This window comes from Mus caroli, unplaced genomic scaffold (genome assembly GCF_978045245.1).
Source record: "Mus caroli unplaced genomic scaffold, Mus_caroli_1 scaffold_7, whole genome shotgun sequence".
Taxonomy (NCBI): Eukaryota; Metazoa; Chordata; class Mammalia; order Rodentia; family Muridae; genus Mus; species Mus caroli.
The window spans coordinates 60,861,916-60,879,898 of record NW_028227262.1 but is presented as its reverse complement, the minus strand read 5'-3'; the positions used below and the strand labels follow the sequence as shown (position 1 = coordinate 60,879,898).

Here is a 17,983-nt window from a genome sequence, read left to right as displayed (position 1 = left end):
TTGCATAAATTAAATGTTCTTTCCTGATGCCAGCAGTGCTGAGGGAAAGAATGTCTGACTGTCCCAAGGACCCTAAAAGGCAGCTATATCCTGATGCTAAACCCTGCAGGCCTCCAACCCCCAGGGACAGGGCCCGAGAGGTCGGCATCCATTTACTGGTATCCCAGTTGCTACTGCAACTCTCACATACACCCAGGGTATGTCCCCTCATCTGGTAAAGAAAGCAAGATTAGGGAAGGCTCATTTATGTGATCACAGGATGGCTTGCCCAACATTCCCACTTAAGGTCTTTGGGCTTCATGTGCATAATTTGATATAATTCACTGTCTATACACCTCTTAGCTCCTTATGAAGATCTAGAAGTAGACCTGTCTTCCCTACCCTCCTAACAGGTTGCAATGCTTAAGGCACAACATGCAAAGCTTATGGAGTGGGACAAACACAAGAAAGTCGACTGACCTCAAGACCCAAACAGAAAACTGTTTCAAAATTTCACAATCTATTTGTTGATCAAAACACAAGAGGGAACCACAAGCAATGCTTACAGAGGGAACTCTAGTATAAGAGTCATCAGAACAATGACTCTATCTACATCCCAGACAGAACAGCACCCAGACCATTCTCTCACAGATACACTCTACCTCTGTCAGCATGTGTCTCTGGTGCACCCACATATTGCTTGTTGCAGGGGTCTCACTCATTTTGCTCCATTCTGAGCAGACAGAGACTGAACAAACACACAGCCTAGCTGAAAGTGACCACCTAGAACATGGGTCTCATTCCTAATTGCTAGCCCTACTACGGAAGTGAAAGGACAAAGCCACCCAGAGCCACACAAAAACAACTTCTCACCCCTTACAAATGAGCTTCTTTTGTAAACAAAAGGCTCTAGCATTTTTCAAAAATTCTGTTCCTAGAAAAAAATGTTTGGTGAGCCTCTTTTACAAACCTGATGCAGCAAAACCTTTCTTTCAGACTCAGACCCAACTAGAAGTCATGTGGGTCACAGGAAAACCTGTGAGTGGCCACCCACTAACACTGCACTCAGTGCTGTCACATTCACATTTAAACTAGAAGTCATAGATCAATTAAAGACCACAGGGGATGTCATATCCCTCCCCAACTACTTATGTGGCACCACTCTTACAGACACACTCCCTTTGGATTACATAAGACTAGAAAAAGACGTCTGATTCTATACAGGGCTCAGCCTGGAACTGCCTATCTCCTTGATTGCTATCAGGGGACTGAAGTGGTGGACAGCCCTTTGCATCTGGGTCTCACTATGCTTTGTTGTGAGATGATCAAGGCATCAAGTAAATGAGCAATATGGGAAGACCTGGCTTGTCTCCAGTCAAAAATGCTATCCTTGTCTCTATCCTTCTGTCTTATGGCACCCACTACTCCTGACACTCATGCTGGTCAAGCCTCGGCTCTGTGCATGAGCTTTAAGAGCATGCTCCTGATACAGTCCGTCCTATGCAAGACAACTGCCTCCACCTGGGGTGCACGGGCAGCTCAAAAGCCCAGGTGGTTCCCATGGGGATGCCAAGACAAGCTATGGCCATCCTATGCCTTTCCTCCTTTTGTTTCCTCAAGCTGCCATCTGTAGCATTTCATCAGTGAGTGACACCAATATCCTAAAAACACCTGAGATCAGGAGGTGACTGAGGACAGGAAGGGGCTCCCAGTTCTGTAGCAGCTGAGATCTGGTGGGGGCAAGAACTGCATTCCAGCATGTGTCCTGCTGGTCCGAAAGTTTCAGCAGAAGAGTACCATGGAAGAACTGAAAACGGGACAGTCCTTATTTTAAAAAAAAAGGCATAGTCAATCAATCACGGGGAACACCAGGATGCAAGGAAGCCACCTTACGGGGGGAAAGGCAGAATAAAAGAAATAGGGTGGACTGCTGACGTACACACCTTCAAACGCTTCTAAAGTTAAGGCAGATAATCTTTACATTGATGTGAAAAGGGGAGAAAATACATTTGACCTCTTGCTCCTAACAAAAATCTGCCCATCTGGTTTTTAATTAGGAAGCCGTTGTTTTGCTTCTGTGACACTGTGTAACCTCTACTAGTGTTGTACAAGACTTGCAACCATATTTTCATTGATTTAAAAAAAATTAAAAATAAACATTGAAAGAAACAATATTTTTCTTTTTAGGAAAAAGAAGGCTAACAAGCAGCAAAGTTTTGAAGGGGTTGTGTATTTAAAGGCATATATGAGAACTCATCACAACCTTGACTTACAGTTTATTTTGTCTTGACTACATCTGAGGTCATTCTAACTCTGCTGACCTGTGAACCAGCACATGATCGCCCGTCTGAGACTGCGAGCAAACACTGCCCTCTTGTGCACCAACAGCTCTAATCAGCACAGGGTGTGTCTACCCACACCTAGTGGACTGAGTACTGAGTAGAGCTGGGTCTCCCAGCCTAGGGACTTGTCAGGAAAAGGACGACACACATCTGTTACCAGAGTGTTTGCTGCACATCCCCAGATTGCCTTCTGAGGCAGATTTTGTGATAAGAAGAAGGAAGCTCCAACTGGAGAAATCAGACCTAATGCAATAGATTCTCATGGTTCCTAGAAAACACTCATTCTTCAAAAAGCTGCTGGTCATCATGGCAACTTTTATTATGCACTTTAAAAAACTTCGAGAAATGATTGATGAGCTTGCAATAATAAGTAAGTAGCACTTCCATTTAGGGAAGGAAACCCATCAGGTTCCAGAGGAGAACAAGAATCCCTCAGGTTACAGTTGCTCTAGTGACTCCCCCAAAGCAGACACAATCACTTCCTGGAGACCAAGCTGGAATCTCAAGAAAGCTCTGAAGTCAGTTGCTATTCCCCTGTTTTAAGGAAAGGGAACTAGGGATGTGGCTCAGCGGCGGGGTGTTTGTCAGTTCCTAGGTTCAATTCCCAATACGGCAACAAAATATAACACAAAGAACTTAAGCAAAGGGCAGAAGACACCTGCAGGAATTTAAAGCCAGTAGTAACTCCTGCTGAGCAGCAAGCTCAGGGGAACGGGCTTCTCTGAAGTCAGTTTGCAGCTCTGTTCCAAACCACCAATCATCAGAACGGCAGCACCCACTCTCCCAGCTCACGGGCACAGCTGGGAGACCAAACCATAGTAACCTCAGTTCTCCTGAAAAGGCAAAATCTGTCCCTCCCTGACCCTGTGTGTTATCTGTCACCCAGGACATCCTGCAGGAGGGGTGGTGGGGAACATCAAGGGCAGTATGCTCAAGGAGACTGACTAGCAAAGTATGGCCAGCTCCGTGACTGGATGGATGCCTTACTTGACATCTCTACTGTCCACTCAGGACTGCTATCTTCCCACCCTGTGACTGGAGCCTGAGATGCCAGTGTGCCACTGGTCACACTACAGAACAGTGAAACTGGCTAACTACTGCCATGCCAGAATTGCCTGCCAACCCTATTTCCACCTCAGCCCATTGCTCTACTACAGGAAAGTAGTACAGAGCGTTCACCTAGTACACAGGAGGCCTGAGATTCGATTCTCCAATACTACAATAAAAACATTAAGAATTTAAGAAAAGGGTAGGAAACACCCACATGAATCTGAGGCCTGGTAACAGAAACAGGCAGGACTAAGGACACATAAAAGCCAGTAAAGAAAACCTGGTATGGGCCGGGCGTGGTGGTGCACGCCTTTAATCCCAGCACTCGGGAGGCAGAGGCAGGCAGATTTCTGAGTTCGAGGCCAGCTGGGCTACAGAGTGAGTTCCAGGACAGCCACGACTACACAGAGAAACCCTATCTCGAAAAGCCAAAAAAAAGAAAAAAGAAAACCTGGTATGGCCAACCACCTGTAGAGGGCTAGTGTGAATGTCTCTCTGTGTCCATGGATCACAATATACCATTGCTTGTACTCCAGTAAAACCAGGGCTAACAGAGTCCAAGTGTGCATATCTGTCCAAAGATAGCCATGACTGCCTGCCACCCCCTCTCCCCATTACAGACCAGCCCAAGCTGCCCTCCTCAGAGCCACTGCAGGCGCTGCTCCTCTGGCATGTAGTATCCATCCCCAACTCACCAGTCACAGGCCCCAAACTTTTCCAGAATTTACTTTCAATCCTACTGCCTCAGGAAGGTGTAAGGGAGATACCCCAAAGCCAACAGTCCTGTACTGTCCTTAGTACTGACCATAACACACAATCTTTATGGTTTTGTTACTTCCTAATACCTGCCTCCCACCTGTCTGGGAGGCTAGGGTAACTTCTGCCTTCCTTGCATGCAGATCTCTTAGGGACTGCTAAATGAACTTGATAACATGATGATGAAACTCCTTCTGTGTCATCAAACTTACAGAATAAGGTCACCTAGCCCTACCTTTAGGATATTAAGAAGCCCCAGGAAAGAAATAAAGCCAAGAAGTCAGGCAAGGAGTTTTTGCAGCATGCAAGCCTGCTTCAAATGACAATGACAAGTAAGGTCTGGTCTCAATCACCATACATTCATGAAACCAGCAGCAAAGCCCACAAGGACTTTGTGCTAGTACCATCACAGTCACATCAAGAGAAAACAAACAAGTAGTGGAGGGTGAACTGGCTAACTGGTAGAGGAGAGAGAGGCAGGATGGAACAAGCATCAGCAAGTCTTGAACATTGACAGGGCAGAGCAGCACCAGAGCTCTTCCCCAGACTTGAGGAGTCTTGCTGACCCCGGGAAATTCATTAGTATGTGGTCTTTCACAGTGATCAGTTGAATCTCATATTCACTGCTGACTTCCCAGGTTCCTAAGAACTTAGCACTCTGGGATCTTACATTCAGCAGGCTTGCTTATCAGAGCAAATCAGTTTTTTGGCCATGGTGTCAGACAGGACGTGACAGAGCTGAGGTTGCCCACCAGACAGCTGGAGGCCTCTCTCTCCTTCACCAGCATCAGCCATGGGCTTGCATTATGCTCATTTCCCCATCCATGAGCTCTGGGGCAAGTTTAAAAGTTCCCCTCCTGCCTCAGAATCAGGTCTGAATTAATACCCTTCCTCAAAAGAAGGCCAGAAGCAAAGTGAAAACAGACATACTAGACAATGCCCTTTGAAAGCCTCAGCAGGGACAGAGGGTGACAATGCAGCCAGTGGCTCTGAAAGAAACCTTAAGGTTAAAGGTTCACAAAGGCATAAGAATTACCAAAGTACAAGTTTGTTCAAATTTCCTCCTGCAGATTTAAACAACTAGGGTCAAGCTGAAGATTGCTGGCAAAACCCTGAGATGACGCAGCCCTTTTGAACTGCATAGAGAAAGGAAAATACACAGCCTGGGAGGGATCTACACTATAGCTTTTAAAACTGTTCTTGAAAGAGTCACCCCTGTTAACTCAAAATCAGCCTGCTGAAGGATGTTTGAATACTGGTTCTCTTAAAAAAAAAAAATGACAGGGGTGCTGGGCCCTCGCTGTGTGCGGCGAGCCACACTGAGGTCGCCGTGTTCTCGGCATTAGTGTGCTGACCCTCTGTGGGCTGTGAAATTAACCATCAGCATGGCAGAAATCTGCTATGAGTTAAACTACTTTGCTACGCAAAGTGGCCTGAAAATGAAAAGTGAGGATTGAATTTCCATTGAAAGATTAACTTGTCTAACCTCGAGGCAGGCTTCCTCCACTGTTGAACTTTGGGCAGTCCCTTAAAGCATCACAAGAGTAGGACTGCTTGGTGCAAGCAGTAGGAAATGACCTCTTCTTCATCCATCCATCCATCCATCCATCCATCCATCCATCATTCATTCATTCATTCATTCATTCAATAGCTCCTGAGTGTCTACACGTATGCATTAGTTATTCAAACTGGGCCAAGTCCTAGCCTATCTCCTTAGAGACCAAGTTAAAAGATAATAGACCCAGCCCTCAGGTTTACCCACTAAATACAAAATGAGTGAGATGGAAAAATTAAATCCCTAAGAGTATTCACAGGGTGCAGGAAATCATAAATGAAGTTACCTAGTCCAGCCTGGGAGGGAGACAAGGAGGTTCCCCAAAAAGCGCTTGTTAGCCGGGCTTGGTGGCACACGCCTTTAATCCCAGCACTTGGGAGGCAGAGGCAGGAGGATTTCTGAGTTCGAGGTCAGCCTGGTCTACAGAGTGAGTTCCAGGACAGCCAGGGCTACATAGAGAAACCCTGTCTCAAAAAACAAAACAAAAGCCAGGCGTGGTGGCGCACGCCTTTAATCCCAGCACTCGGGAGGCAGAGGCAGGCGGATTTCCGAGTTCAAGGCCAGCCTGGTCTACAAAGTGAGTTCCAGGACAGCCAGGGCTACACAGAGAAACCCTGTCTCGAAAAACCAAAAAAAAAAAAAAAAAAAAAAAAAAAAAAAAAAAACCAAAACAAAAAAGCACTTGTTATCAGAAGGCAGAGCCTGAGAGAGCGTATTCTGTCTGCACAGAAGTTTCCAAAGGGTGTCATGAAGTCCCAGTGGGAGAAAACGCAAATCTATCAGAAAGGACCACATTATGTCATGATGTGGGGCTTGGGCTTTCGGACAGTAACTGAAAATTTAAGCAAGGACCTATGGAAGGTACCTAGGAAGAGTTCCTGGCTGCAGACTCAAAGCCAGGTAAAGGGAAATTGAGTTCATCCCGTCTAGAGCTAGGTGAAGCCTATCCTAAGCAGCAGTTGTACTGATGGAACTTCTAGAGGTACAAGGTCAGCAAGTGAGTCCTGTGAGGAAAAGGAGAAGGAAGACTGAGAGTCATTTCACAGCCCATTCTTTGAAGCACCACTAGGAAGGCAAACAGGGTGAAGGGGGCTTGGCAGGTGTGCAGACCAACTAATGAGCAAGTCTGGAATACCAAGGAAGGCAGAGAGCCCCAAGCTCTTTCCCAGGAAGATAACAGCCCCCAGCACCAAACCACACATAGAGAACACCAACCCTAGTCCGCTGTAGGAATGTAGAACCAGCCATTTCTCAGTTCATCCAGGGCTGCACTGAGGCAAAATTTGTATCCCCACGCCTCAGCAGCACTACCTTAACACAAACGCTCCAAGGCTCACAGCCACACTACTGGGCTACACAATCAGAACTTTACTGAGTCTGTTACTCACTTCCTCTTTTGTGAACTCCATGCTCTAGTCCTGCCTTGTCTGACTTGTCTCTAGCTGAAATGTCTCCTTTCTTCGACACTGTTAAGCTTTCAACAATATTCAACAGGAAGTTCTGTTGGAAATGTGGCTGTCCTTCACAACAGGTTGTCAAGCTCTGCAGTAAAGGGGCATCGGCAACAGGGAGCACCGCTGGACACCAATCCCTGCCAGCCTCTGCTTTTCTAGTCTCTAGATGTCAGGCAGAAGTGTTAAAGAAACAGAGCCTTCTTTCTTAGGCCAGTCTTTCTCCTCTAGAGCTAAGCTCTGCAGACCATCCCCGAGCCTGCCCTAAGCCATCACTCCAAAATAGGAAATATTAAAGTACACATATACTAGGCCTCTGGTGCCTGTGTCAAAAGGGTAAGGAATAGGACTCACCTGAAAATGACCACAGTAGAGTGACTGTCTTCAAGTGTCACAATGCAATGCGGACGAGCAGTTTTAGCTCTAATATCAAGGTCAGATGGCCAAGGGCAGCAGCCATTGACCTCTCCTGGGCTTTAAACCTACAGCAAAGGCTAGGCCAGGCAGGTTCTGCGACTAAGCAGAGCAACATTAGTGCATTTCCCCGCACTGATTTTAAAAGAAAAAAGTCAAGTTTATCTTTAGGTAGCACCTGTGTGTGCTGCCAAATAAATATCCTCAGGAAGTAGGTTAGAGACAAAGGAAATCATTTTAGTCTTCCTGAAGGCCTCAAGAAAAGAGAGCATCATCACAATATGGTGACAGCAAAAGAAGGAAAGTCAACGTATCTCAACAGCAAAGTTGTTTTTTCTGCTGCCAAGAGGAGCATCACATTAGCTAAGTCCTCCCTCCTACCCAGTGAGGCCACTTCAAAGCAGCAGGAGCCTAACTGCACCGCACAAGAAATGAAAGACCCAACTAACAAGAAGCAAAGCTCAACCAGTCCAGGAAAGAATGGTGAACAGTGAATGGTGGCGCAAGCCTTAATCCCAGCATTCGGGAGGCAGAGGCAGACGGATTACTGAGTTTGAGGCCAGCCTGGTCTACAAAGTGAGCTCCAGGACGGCCAGAGCTATACAGAGAAACCCTGTCTTGAAAAACCAAAAAAAGAAAAAAAGAAAAGAAAGGAAGGAAGGAAGAAAGAGAGAGAGAGAATGGTGAACAGTGCAGGGAAGGATGCTGAGAGAACCTGTGCTTGGGACCAGCCATCTCATGGGCCATGTCTAGAAACTGCTCTTCAGGAGCTATGGCTTTCTCCTTATATGGACATGGATGGACATAGACAATGACGTGACTGCAATCCTGGACAAAGCACAGCCAGAAACTAGGCTAGGGGAAGCTTGAGGCAGCTCTCACCAGCTGAGACCTACAGCAAGCTGCTTAGGTCCATCAGAGGCTCCCTGACACAGGCTTTGAGAATACAGTAAGTGTCTGGGGTCTTGAATGGTGTCTAAAAGGTAGTATGTGTCCTCCAAACATATAATCACCCTCTTCTGAGAGGCAGAAGCTCTGTGGCCTTACTTGGCATTCCATACCAGCACTCCAGAACTCTGTATTCCTCCTGCCTGTATGCTTGCTTACTGTTGGAAGAGCACATTCAGGACACTTGGCCTTAAAGCCACTTGACCTGAACTCTTTTTCAAACTCAAAGGGAGCCTGTAGAAACCACTACAAGGACCCTTGGTTAAAACACACTCTCTCCCACAAGGTACACCCAGCTCCCAAACTCTATCCCAGCCAACCTCTAGCTACTGGACCTGTTACTCTCTCCCTCTTTCATGACTCCATGTTCTAGTCCTGCCTTGATTGTCTGCAAGCTGGGTTCTCTAGCTGAACTATCTTGTCAGTAAGCTCTCAATCACCCTACAGAGTTACAACAAGATATCCCCTCCTCCCAGAAGCCTTCCTGGACTGGCCTAGCACCTCATCACACTTCCTCACCAGATCCACCTGCTATCACACCCCAGCACTTTGCTGAGGCTATTCCCTGTGGCTATTCTGCCTGCAAATCTCCAGGTCATCTGTTTAGGCTTGGCTCTGTGTCCCCATGGGAGGTTGGGAGGGGGCTCCTTCCTGCTTGTGCCACAACACACTCACACATCACATCACATGATACAGGTTCTCCTGATCAAGACTCTTACAACTTAACTGTATCTTGTATCTTAAGTGCCCATTCCACTCCTCCTGCCTCCCCTGACCACAAAACCCTTGAAGACATACACAAGGTTTGTATCTGGCTTCATATCCAAAACAACACTGCACAGCTATGCACATAGAACCAAAGTGAATGGCTAAAAACACTAAGACAACTGGGCATAGTGGTATACATCTTTAATCCTAGCACTTGGGAGGCAGAGAAAGGCAGATCTCTGTGAGTTCAAGGCTAGTCTGGTCTACATAGTAAGTTCCAGGTCAGTCAGAGCTATGTAGTGAGAATCTGTCTTAAAAATAAACAAAAAGGACTGGAGAGATAGCTCAGTGGTTAAGAGCACTGATTGCTCTTCCAGAGGTCCTGAGTACAATTCCCAGCAATCACGACCATCTGTAATAAGATCCGATGTCCTCTTCTGGTGTGTCTGAATACAGCAACAGTGTATTCACATATATTACATAAATAAACCTTTAAAAAAAATTTAAGGGGCTGGTGAGATGGCTCAGCGGTTAAGAGCACTGACTTCTCTTCCGAAGGTCCTGAGTTCAAATCCCAGCAACCACATGGTGGCTCACAACCATCCATAATGAAATCTGATGCCCTCTTCTGGTGTGTCTGAAGACAGCTACAGTGTACTTACATATAACAATAAATAAATCTTTAAAAAATTTTTTTTTAAAAGCAACAAGACCAAAGCCCACCAAGACATCACCATCTGAACCTCTATTACTACAAATCCCTAGGAGAGGGGTCCCCACAGGTTAGGTATGGCACAGAAAGAAGCAACTTAGATGGTTTAGTAAGGTAGTAAGTATTGTATCTTTTTATCACAATTAGAAACAGATTTTATTTTTGAAGAGATGAAGTATAGTTACATGCCACACTATGGGTTAACTTTAAAAAGCATGCTTGAAACTGGGAATGCCATAATGCCAGCCCCTGGGAGGCAGAAGCAGGAGCACTACAAGTTCAAGGCCAGCGTGGGCTACCCAGTAAGACCCTTTCTCAAAACAATAACTACAAAGCATGTCCCAAACCCAAGCCAGGCACAAAATAATTCCATTTCTGTCAGAGTCTAAAATCTACAGAGCTGTGAAGGAGGCTGGCAGCTGCCCAGGTCTGCAGAGCTGACTGTGAGCAAGCACAACGCCTCTTTGTAGAGGACAGCCATGCAACTCCATAAACACATGGGAAAACACTAAGCATGCTGAACTGCACGTTATCTGAACTAAACTGCTTTTAAAAACCATCATGTACTTTCTGTAAGGCAGGCCAGGTAGAGCTACAGAAGACTCGGGCATCATCCCTACCCCATGGTGTTTCCAGCCATACAGTACTGTATGGTCCTTCCAACAGCAGAGGACAATGTGTTGCTCGGTTCAGACTGGTTCCCAGCCCTACCGTGAGGCTGCCTTCAAAATCCCTGGAACTGGGAGTATAAGGTAGCTGAAGGCCAGAGCTAGAGACAGCATCACCTCCTACATGCTACCAAAGCCCTTACTGGGAAAGGCTCAGTCCCAGCCTGGCTGAGGTTCCACTGAACAAAAGAATGACCAAGAAGGACTAGGTCCTGGGGCTTCATTGATAGGTTATCTTCCGAAACGCATGCCCAAATCTTACCCTAGCCTGAATGAAGTGGTTCCGAAGGAAAACCCAGAGACACTCACTCAGATGCAGACAGGAGACGTTCAGCAAAAAGCTTAAAAGCAATTAATTTTAAGTGATCACAGCTTTACCAAAGCTGTGGCTACAATTTCCTTCTGACTTTGATTATAACCTTCCAGCAAAATATTTGCCTCAAGAAGGCAAAGTCTTTGCATTATTTTCTATTCCTAGCATGACTACAAAAATATTCTTTGATTTAACATTTGATATGTTTTATTCTCAAGGGCAAGCCCCATGAGAAGAAAAATGTACCCCAACGGAATGAAATATGACTACCTGCTTCCATTTTTCTTTCCTGTTGGTTCCTGCTCAAATATTCTGCATTAATTTAAACTCAAGACTGTGTCTGATGTTGTGCCGCTCCCACACTGTCACCCCAACCAAAGCAAAGTCACCCGCTGTCCGGCTCCAAGGGAAAATGATGTAGAGGAGATCAACTTGAGTCTCCTGGAGACAGCTAAAGGCACTGCAGCTTGGAAGGAGATCAAGTGGGGTCAGAAAATGATAAGCGCCAGGCACAACAGAAGCACTTGTATTTCTACAGCAGCTCTCTGCAGTGAGGCAGACTTCCTACTGACCAGCCTTTGAAGCAAGGGAAAGCAAGCAACTCATGTTGGCTCAGCATCACCTGGTAGTAGAAGACATCACAGAGGCTGTTCCAGACAGCAGAATCTCCCATATGCGTGTGTGCAAGAATGCAACCATGTGTGTGTGTGTGTGTGTGTGTGTGTGTGTGTGTGTGTGTTACTGCTGAAAATAACAGAGTACAAGGAGCCAAGGCCCAGCTGATGACAAAGCCTGTGTTGAGGGAAGCACTTCCCCTTCTAGCACCTAATAAGCATCAATGTTATGCAAGCATGTAAGTGCCATACATATGTTCCTACACAGATAGATGCTCACAGAAAGGTCAAAGGCAAGGAAAACAACAAGTCTTTTCATTTTTTTCCACTAGAATAACAACCCCCCATGTCCCTGGCTGCCAAGGCCCCTGTCCAACTCCCCTCTGCTTATGCCAAGCAACATTCTGGCCCTAGGTGTGCATGTCTCAAGGCCACTGTGTACTACATAGAGTGACCTGAGAAATTTGGTTGATGGCATGTATTCTTTTGCACACACAAACCCTGTTCCATTCCAAAGGAAGGAAGTCAGAAAGGAAGGTTGTCAGACAGAATACAGAGGGACTTAAAGGGATGAGCCTGGAAAAGCAGATCAAAGGGCCAAAAACTTGTACTCCTGGGGCACCGAGAGCACAGAAAGTCAGAAAAGTAAAGCTTTTCTTTACATACGTACATAGCTAAGCTTTACAAAGAAAAATGTCTCAAAGGTAAGAGACAACGCCCCCTAGGCTCCAAGTGCAGTGACTGGGTCAGACATACAAACTTCTGTGCATTCCTATGCGGGAGTGGTCCAGAGAAAGCCCTGGCCATGCAGGACCTGCCTCACACAGTGTGTATGAGATGGGAGGGCTTGGAGACCCATCATAAACAACCAGAACAAAAGACTCAGAGACAAAACACTGTTAATCCTTGCAGCCACCAGAAGACTATAAATTGCTAAGCCAAGAGACCAGCATTTTTTCTCTCCTACTAGACTTAGATTAAAGATGAGTCTTACATCTCGTACCCAGCCCAAGTCTTTAAAACATACATTGTTTAATCTTTTTGAAGTTCTAACCCTGAAAGATTTATACTGGAAAATGGATTTGAGAAAAATATCACCCTGAAGCACTACCCAAGAGGGTGCAGTGGACAGCACACTTTTCATTACCACTGAGAAAGCCAGACAAAGGCTGTGGAGGCAAGTGCACTCAGTTCAAACTTGGCTAGCAGTAACTGTGTCCCTGCTCTCTCTGAGGTACAGGAGCTTTCCATCTATAAAATATGAATTTCACCTTTCCTCTCTAGGGCAGCTGTGAGGGTTAGAAGAAAAAACCAATAACAAAACAAACTAATGTACCAACCAGAAGGACAGCACTCAATAACTGACACAGGTGTCACCACCTCTGATCCCGAGCACCGCCAGCCACTGCAGCTGAGCCTCAGGGGCAATGAAATCTAGCTTTTTGTTTTTCTTTTTTTAATAATTTATTTGTTTTTAGAGCACTGATTGGTGTTTTGCCTATTTGTATGTCTGCGGGAAGGGGCCAGATCTCCTAGAATTGGAAATTACGACCTATGGTTGTAGCTACCATGTGATTGCTTGGCATTGAACTGGGGTCTTCTAGAAGAGAAGCCAGTGAATACCCTTGATCACTGAGTCATCTCTCCAGCCCAGAAGCCCAGTTTTCGTGAAGGAGGGATTCTTGTTTCTGGAGAGTTCACCTTGGAGAATAGAATCAGACAGCTGGCTTTAACTTAAGAAACTATCAAGAAACCCTTTAATACAGTTCTCATGGTGTGGTGACCCCTCCCCCAATTATAAAATTATTTTCTTTGCTTCTTCATAATTACAATTTTGCTGTTATGAATTGTAATAAAACTGTTTTCTGCTGGTCTTAGGCAACCCCTGTGAAAGGGTCACTTGACCTCCCCAAGAGGTTGAGAACAGATGACACAGTCATCAAAGGATCCCAGGATAAGAGGAAGACCACATCTCTGCTCATGGAGTCCCTACCTGCAGCTTCCTACCCACAGCTCAGCTGGCCACATACATCTACAAAACAACAGCCTTCCAAAGTACACCAGGCCCTTAAGAGAAATCCCTACCACCACTCTCTAGGTCCAAACTCTGTTTAGACCTTCACTGTCCTGAACATACCTGTGACATCCCATGAAGACATCCTGCTGGGCCTCATGCTACTAGCAGTTAACTCAGACCTGACAAAGCAGCCTCACCAGGTGGTTCCTTGCTCTAGGGAAGCTCTTTTTTTAAATATGCCCACATCCTGTGCCTCAACAAAGGTTGAGGAGTGCTTTTTTTTTTTTTTTTTTTTTTAACAGAGCCTCACTATGATACCCAGGCTGGGTGCAAATTCCCGGACTCAGGCAATCCTCTGCCTCCAGCCCACTGAGGAATGGCTAGACAGGTGCATCCATGCCCAGCTTACATGAGGTACTCCAGCTTGAGACCCCTCGGACTATGACAGTGTGCCTTTGCCAGTGTTCTCTTGTCATCTCCTGGATGAGGAAAGAGCAGCCAGCTAGGCCATTAGAAGAACATAGCTCTTCCTTCCTTAGAACCTACTAAGAACCTGCCAGATGCCTGCTGTCAGCACAGGCACCAAAGAACACTGGCGAGTCAGATCCTACTCTGCTCTCATACAGCCCCAGTCCTAGCAAGGGACAACTGACACAACACCCAAGGAGCATGAAGAAATGGGAAAGTTCGAGGGTGAGGGCTGGGGACAGACACACCAGAAAGAATCAGTCAGGGAGACCTCACTAATGAAGGGACATCTGAACTGTGACCAGCAGCAAGGAGTCTGACAGACCAAGAAGCAACAGCAGGGGCAAAGTAACTGTTGACATATTTAAAGAGTGGAAAAGTCGACAGCATGACTGAAGGTCAGAGACATGGGAAAGTAGTTGCTGAGGAGGCTCCAGGGAAGGAAAGCCTGGGTACTGAGCCTGGAACAAAGAGGCTGGATTTATCCAAATACAAGAATGTACAGGGGAGTCAAGAGCAATAGTGCATGCCTTTAATCCCAGCACCTGGGAGGCAGACAGGAGGATCTCTACGAGTTCTAGGCTTGCCTGGTCTATTTGGTGAGACCCAGAACAGTTAGAGGTAGAGACCGTGCCTCAAAAACCAAATCAAACAAAAACATACTGAGAATCTAGAAGCAAGGGCTAACATGATCTAATGAGCCCCTGAAAATGACCCCACCCACTGTTCAGGCAGCAGTGGGTGAATGGCAGGATTCCAAAGGCACTGGCAAGACTTGGCCTGTAGCCAGTTCAGGAAGGCAAGGCACGGTATTAAATAGACCCTGTGCACAAGTGAGAGGTGACTTCTAGCAGCAGCCCTGTGCACTTAACCGGCCAGGCTTGTTTCCTCATCTGAAAACCAGAGTGATGCTTCTCCACAGGACACTGCCCAGTCACAAGGTCCTGGCCACAGGCCTGGGCCAGAGCAGGCACTCAAGCAGCTGCATGCTTTCCTTCAAAAGGAAAAGCTCCATCTTCCCTTTTCCTTAAGAAAGAAGGTAGGGAGCCGATCGCCTTAAGGAAGGATGGTCTTATCACTCCAGTGAGGTCTGGCCACATTGTAAGACCAGGAAGGAAAGTTTTCTCAAGCTATGAAGCAAGAAGAGCAACAACAGGATATGAGAGCACAGATCCCCTAGTACAGGTGTAGAGTCTCAATCAAAACACCATTGCTTGGGCTGAAGCCATTTGATCATATACACCTGGCTAAAGCTTTTGCCTCATAAAGGTTCTGTGAAATGTACATATTAGAAGCAGTGGGCAGGAATTCAGGAAACTGGGGCACATGGAAAGGTCCCAGCTTGGGAGGCAGGCAGGCCTTGACAATCCAGCTGACTAGCTGCCTTCCTTAGTGGCTACACAATAAACACGCTTCCAGCAAAGTTTGTCCAAGAAGTGAAATGTTTGAGAAGAGCCATGCCAGAAAGTTACTGCACAGTCACCATTATTCACTAGTGACATAAGATCGAGAGCAAGGTTCAAAGGGCACAGAGCTAGTAAGGAAAAAAGCTGCGAACCCAATTCTGTACATCTCTAAAAGAATGTCTGTCCTTCTGCCCTGGCCTAGATTTTAGATTCTCCTCTTACAGTTGAGCTACACCCAATACCGTTATTATATGTTCAAAATATAGTAAGCTAAGAAATGCGCTGAATACACAGAAGCTCTGGGCCTGCCAGCTCAGCAACCAGAGTTGGGTACACAGAGATTTGCACTCTGGACCTCAGGGCCGACTAGGAGCTGCAGATTACTGCACTGCTCAGTGTCAAGAGAACCAACCATGTGACGAACCAGGAAAGGTCAAAACTCCACTGAACTTGTAACACTTACACACCATCATAAAGATGAAAATTATAAGTTATTACAAGTCAGACTCTGTATTTTCCAGAAAAAAACTTCATCTTTCTTTCTTTCCTTCTTTCCTTCTTTCCGTCTTTCTTTTTCTTTGCAATCCTGGGGGTTGGAACCTAGTGCATCCCGCACACTAAGCAGGTACTCCACCACTGAGGGACATGCTAACCCCACTTTCTAGTTTCTACCCTGTATGTTCCATCTCCAATTTACACTAGCTTAGAGTACATTTCCTAAAATATATTTGAACACAACCAGTCAGAATTTACTGAGAGTTTTCAGTTTAGTTTGTTTACTGTGTGGCCCTTGATAGTCTTTAATGAGTGAATCCTGGACTCGATAGAGACTGTGCAAGAGAGTGACTCTGGCAGGTAAGCCTCGGTTTCCACTTCAGTGAAACAAGGAAACAGTCTTAGACTGCCTGCAGCACAGAGAAAGGGAGGCCACACAGCTGGAATGACCCACCTGCCCCATATGCATGCTTCCAGGCTTACAGCGCACTGCTGGAAAGAAACCCAGGGCCAGCAGAAAAGCAGGAAACGGGTCACTGGAGCTACAGCAGGTAGACTCAGCCACACCTCCTTTTGTGCTGGGTGCTTACAAACAGGTTATGGGGTTCTGTTCCTAGACTTAAGTGTAGTTAAATGGGTTTGCAAAAGGAATTTAAAAAGACATAAGAACAGTTTCCTGTAGACGAATGGGAGGGGTTACGCTGAGCAAGGAAGGGCGGTTTCAAGACCTTTTATTTATAATGGCCTATTCCTAAGTGGCCTGTAATTAAAGACTAATTAAGTGGTACAGATTTAGGAGCAGATTTTAGCAGTGCCCATCATGACTGAAAACACGCAGGCCCTTTGCCTTAGCCAGTTCACACATAACTTATCCTGTTACACTAGTGCACATCCCAAAACCTTCTGGGCTAGAGTTATTATTCACTGCAGTATGAATAGCAGCCAACTCTGGGAAAGTCACAAGGGTCAGTCAAGAAAATGTTGGTATAAAAGTACAAAGGAACTTTATGTGTAGATATAGTCTCCAGACAGTGATGGTTTGTGTATAAAGGGGACTGGAGGAAGAGATCCTGAGAGAGCCTAGAGCACTTGCCTCTTATCAAGGCACTAGGCTCTACCCACTACCCCAACCGACCACAAGTAGTACAACAGAAGGAAAAAAAAAAACAGGATCTTTCATTTCTGCACCTTGTCTGCGTTTCTGTGTATGTTTCCTGAAACCATCCATATACACAGGAAACTGAGAGCAGTGTTTGGGACAGAGAACCAGGAGACCAAAGGACAGATACGTGGTGACATTTTTTTTTTTTTTTTGAAACTTGCATACACCCTTTTTGCAGGGTTTGTTTCTTTGGATCATTTTTCTAGGAAAGCATCTCGGTGCACGGCAGTGAAGGTGGGAACTGTGTCCGCGTTTGCGGGCTGTGAGTTCGAGACCACAAGCCTTCCGGGCTGGTGGCCAGGCCTAGGCTGTCAGGCCGCCATCCATCCCGCGAGCTCGGACCCGGAGCCCGGCTCCCGCCCCGGCCCGCGCTCACCGCCAATGATGGTCCGGATGAGGGAGGCGTGCCCGGGGCAGTCGACCAGTGTGACCTGCAGCAGCGTGTCGCTAGTCCCGGGTTCTGCCCCCGGCAGCGGCACGACAAAACAGGAGAAGCCCAGGTCGAGCGTTATGCCGCGCTCGCGGCTCTGCGGCTGCTTGTCGAAGGCAGCAGTGGAGGCCGTGGTGCTCAGCGCGCGCGCTAGCGCTGTTTTGCCGCTGTCGATGTGACCCAGCACGCCCACATTCACATTTACCCGCCGGCCGGCCATCCCGCCGCTGCCTCTCACGCCGTCGCCTGAGCGCCGGCCCCGCGGTCCGCCTGCTAAGCCGCACCCCCCCGCAACCCGCGCTGAGCGCGCCGGTTCCGGCACGGAAGCTTCCGCCCTCGGGCGCCCACAGCCCTATGGCGGAGCGCACACAGAGCGGGACAAGAGCCGACCTGCTACCTGGGTTTGCTGTCATCCGGCTCCCCACGCCACAAAGTCTCGCCAGTCTGAGATTAGGGATTTCTCCTTCCATCCATTCATCCATCCATCCATCCATC

General features: G+C 46.8%; 1 protein-coding gene across 4 annotated transcripts in view; it reads right to left on the bottom strand.

Annotated features, from left to right (window-relative positions):
* Positions 1-17,772, bottom strand: part of Eefsec (eukaryotic elongation factor, selenocysteine-tRNA specific) — a 199,557-nt gene extending 181,785 nt beyond the window's left edge. For 2 of the 4 annotated variants that reach the window (XM_021165245.3, XM_085840359.1), the window contains exon 1: positions 17,435-17,772. In XM_021165245.3, the coding sequence (XP_021020904.2) occupies positions 17,435-17,708 (274 nt within the window). In that variant the 5' untranslated portion in view covers positions 17,709-17,772. The remainder of the gene's footprint in view (positions 1-17,434) is intronic. The other 2 variants (XM_021165246.2, XM_085840360.1) reach the window with 2 other exon arrangements.
* Positions 17,773-17,983: the final 211 nt, after the last annotated feature.